General features: G+C 55.3%; 1 protein-coding gene across 1 annotated transcript in view; it reads left to right on the forward strand.

Moving 5' to 3' along the window:
- The first annotated feature begins 1,056 nt into the window (after nucleotides 1–1,056).
- The window catches only part of LOC106811620 (EF-hand and coiled-coil domain-containing protein 1-like), a 21,364-nt gene continuing 18,967 nt past the window's right edge, over nucleotides 1,057–3,453 (forward strand). Inside the window, exon 1 of the mRNA XM_014815324.1 lies at nucleotides 1,057–2,385. Coding sequence (XP_014670810.1) covers nucleotides 1,085–2,385 — 1,301 coding nt within the window. The 5' untranslated portion in view covers nucleotides 1,057–1,084. The remainder of the gene's footprint in view (nucleotides 2,386–3,453) is intronic.

Genomic DNA, 3,453 nt, shown 5'->3' on the forward strand with positions numbered 1-3,453 from the left:
CTTCGTCTCTCTCCTCCTTCCTCCTCTCTCTCTCTCTCTCTCTCTCTCTCTCTCTCTCTCTCTCTCTCTCTCTCTCTCTCTCTCTCTCTCTCGCTCTCTCTCTCTCTCTCTCTGGACCTCGTTCTCTCGCTCCCTTCTATCTCTGATCTACTTTCTTTCTCTCTCTCTCTCCCTTAAATCTCTGTCCTTCTTACTCTCTCCCTGTCGCTCCCAATTCTCTTTGGCCGCCCTCTGTCGGCGGTGAGGTGAACTGAAGCGACGCGTACGAGAGACCGTGTATTACTGTCTATCAGCATGTGACGAACGACCGCTTATTCGCACCTAGACTAGTAGTCAGAGTCAACAACCTGGCTCGGCTTTACGCCAGAAAATGCTGATTGGGTGTGGTGTGTATGTATATATATATATACATCCATTATGTGTGTATTGTGCGTGTATGCCTGCGTGCTTGTGTGCGTGCTTGTGTGCGTACGTGTATGATTGCGTTGGTGTGTTTCATTAGAGTGTTCTGCGTGCGTGTGTGCGTGCTTGCGTGCGTACGTGTATGATTGCGTTGGTGTGTTTCATTAGAGTGTTCTGCGTGCTTGTGTGCGTGCAAGCGAGCGAAAACCTACACAAGTGAAGGCGATAGAGCTATATAGTAGCTACACAGTAGAGCTATACATATAGAAATACTAACTCCATTCGCATCAAAATCCCTCTCCGCGTCCTCGAGACTCATCGAAAACTAAACCCTTCGATAAACCACTCGATCCTCCGTTTCTGGCATCACACCGCCTATCGGGACGCGCGTTCCCATGGCAACGCATCAAACAAACTGCCACATGGAGCGCATAAACTCGCGTTTTACGTCAACGTTTACGAGGCGACGGTGGGAGCGTAGTGCTGCAGCCACGCGTAAAGATCTCAAACTAATTCTCCCATCGGCGCCTTCATTAGGCCCCCGTGCGGTACTAGCTATTACAGCGGCACTCTTTCCCCCCCGAGTAATTTCTCGCTGTAATTTCTCGTAAACTCCATATTCTCTGGTCACAAGGTATATATGTAATATAATCCTATAGTATACATCTCTGTGTGAGCCGCCATGGAGGCTAGGTCGGTGTCCCGACGTACGGAGTGGGTGGTAAGCGCACTCGCACACCACTACGGCTTCGACCAGGGCGCACCGAACGAGATCGTCGTGCTCTCTCTCGGCGTCGACCAGTACATCCAGGAGATATTCAACAACCTCGACTGCGCCGGCGCCGGCGTCGTCTCCGCCGACCAGTTCCGCGCGCTGTGCGACGTCCTCGCCGTCGGCTCGCCGCCGTCGCCCGACGACCTGCCGACGTCGCTCGATTTCAAGCAGTTCCACGCGCGCCTCTGCGAACACGTGCTGGCGACGTTCGGCGTGCGCGACTTCCGGCCGTCGTCGGCGCGCGTCGCCGACGACGACGAGGAGTACGTGACGACGAGCATCAAGCTGAACCAGGCGACGTCGCTGCGCGGCGGCGGCGGCGGCGAGCGCCCCCTGGCGGCGACCGCCTGCATCACGTGCTCGATGTGCGTGCGCGAGCTTGTCAACAGTCTACTGCTGAACAAGTGCAAGATGTCGTTCGCGGGGGCGATGCGACGCGGCGGCGGTGGCGCCGCCCTGACGGCCGAGCAGGGCGACTGCGCCGCGAAGATCGAGCTCATCTGGCGAGCGATCGTCGACAGCTACGAGACGCTGCAGCAGCGGGTCGTCGCCCAGGAGGAGGAGGTCGAGGGACTGCGAGAACTCGTCGAGGACCTGCGCGCGGCGCTGCAGTCGGGCGACGCGCGCTGCCTCGCCTTCCAGGTGGAGCTGCGACGCACGCGACAGCTGCAGCGGCAGCGCCAGCGCGACCCCTGCCGGCGGTGCGTCTGCGACGGTGGCGCCCCCGCGCCGACGATCCACCGCAGCGTGAAGACGATCGAGATTCGCAACGGACGCGTGCACAGCCCCGACGACGACGACCACCACCAGGTGGCGCCACCGCTTCGCGGCGACGACCAGCAGGCGGCGCCACCGACGCTGGCGGAGCGCTACCGGCACTACTCGCCGCGCTGCATGGAGCGACTCGTCCGCGAGATGGCGCGCGTGCGCGGCAACCGCGACGTGCAGCTCCAGGAGGCGCTGTACGTCACCGAGGATCTCCAATACGAGGCGCGCAAGCGGCGACGCGCCATCGAGCGGCTGCAGCGCGAGGCCGACGAGCTGGTGGCGCTGCAGTCGCGCACGCGCGACGGACTGCGGGAGGCGCGCGTGTACGTCGGCGACGGGCTCGAACGCGTACTGGAGCTGGAGAGCGAGGCCCGCGAACTGCCGCTGCTGAGGGAGAAGGTGCGGCAGCTGACGAAGAAGGCGACGTCGCCGCAGGAGAGGTAATTGAGAGCTAGCGTCCTCTCTCTCGCGACCTTTTTTTCTCTCTCTCTCTATCTCTGTTCTTATTTTTCCCTTAGCTGTCTCCCCCGGCGTAGGCAGGGTAGGACACACACTCTCTCACTCTCTCCAATATAAATCTATGCTAGAATACCTCCTCCCTATTCTAAATGCATAATTTTTGCAAAATATTCTTCTTCTTGGGAGATATTGCGCATGTGCGAGCACCGTTTCAAGCGTGCAGTATGGACTGCAGAACACTGCATAATATAGCTAGCTATGAGAGAAGGAGGGTTGGGAGACCGAGGAAAGGTGGCAGGGAAGAAAGCTGAGGGCGGTAAAAAAGAATGAGGCTGAGCGAGAGACAGAGGGTGAGGCAAGGGAAGGACAAGATGAGGTGCATTAGTAGTTTTGCTTCCCACAGGCTAGGGCGCTCTCCCAATCATAAACACACGTCTACTTATAACAGTTTATTTCATAAATCTAGGCTGAGATATCCCCTAACTATTTTAAATGCATATCCAGCGCAAAATATAACTCCTCTGTTGAGATATTGCGCATGAGCTAACACACTAACGTAGCCAAATTATGTACTGACTGGTATATGCAGCGGGCACCTTACATGCGAGATCGTCTTCCTATTTCTCAAGAGAGGTATACTGGTAAAATATTATCATATAAATCTATGCTAGAATACCTCATCCCTATTCTAAATGCATAATTTTTGCGAAATATTCTTCTTCTTGGAAGATATTGCGCATGCGCGAGCACCGTTTCAGACGTGCAGTATGGACTGAAAAACACATGCCTAATATAGCTTGCTATGAGAGAAAGAGGGTTGAGAGACTGAGGAAAGACGGCAGGGAAGAAAGCTGAGGGCGGTAAAAAAGAATGAGGCTGAGCGAGGGACAGAGGGGGAGACAAGGGAAGGACAGGAGGGGATGAATTAGTAATTTTGCTTCCCACAGTCTAGGGTGCTCTCCCAATCATAAACACAGGTGTACTGATAACAATTTATTTTATAAATCTATGCTGAGATATCCCCTAACTATTTTAAATGCATATCCATC

This window comes from Priapulus caudatus, unplaced genomic scaffold (assembly GCF_000485595.1).
Source record: "Priapulus caudatus unplaced genomic scaffold, Priapulus_caudatus-5.0.1 Scaffold557, whole genome shotgun sequence".
NCBI lineage: Eukaryota > Metazoa > Priapulida > Priapulimorpha > Priapulimorphida > Priapulidae > Priapulus > Priapulus caudatus.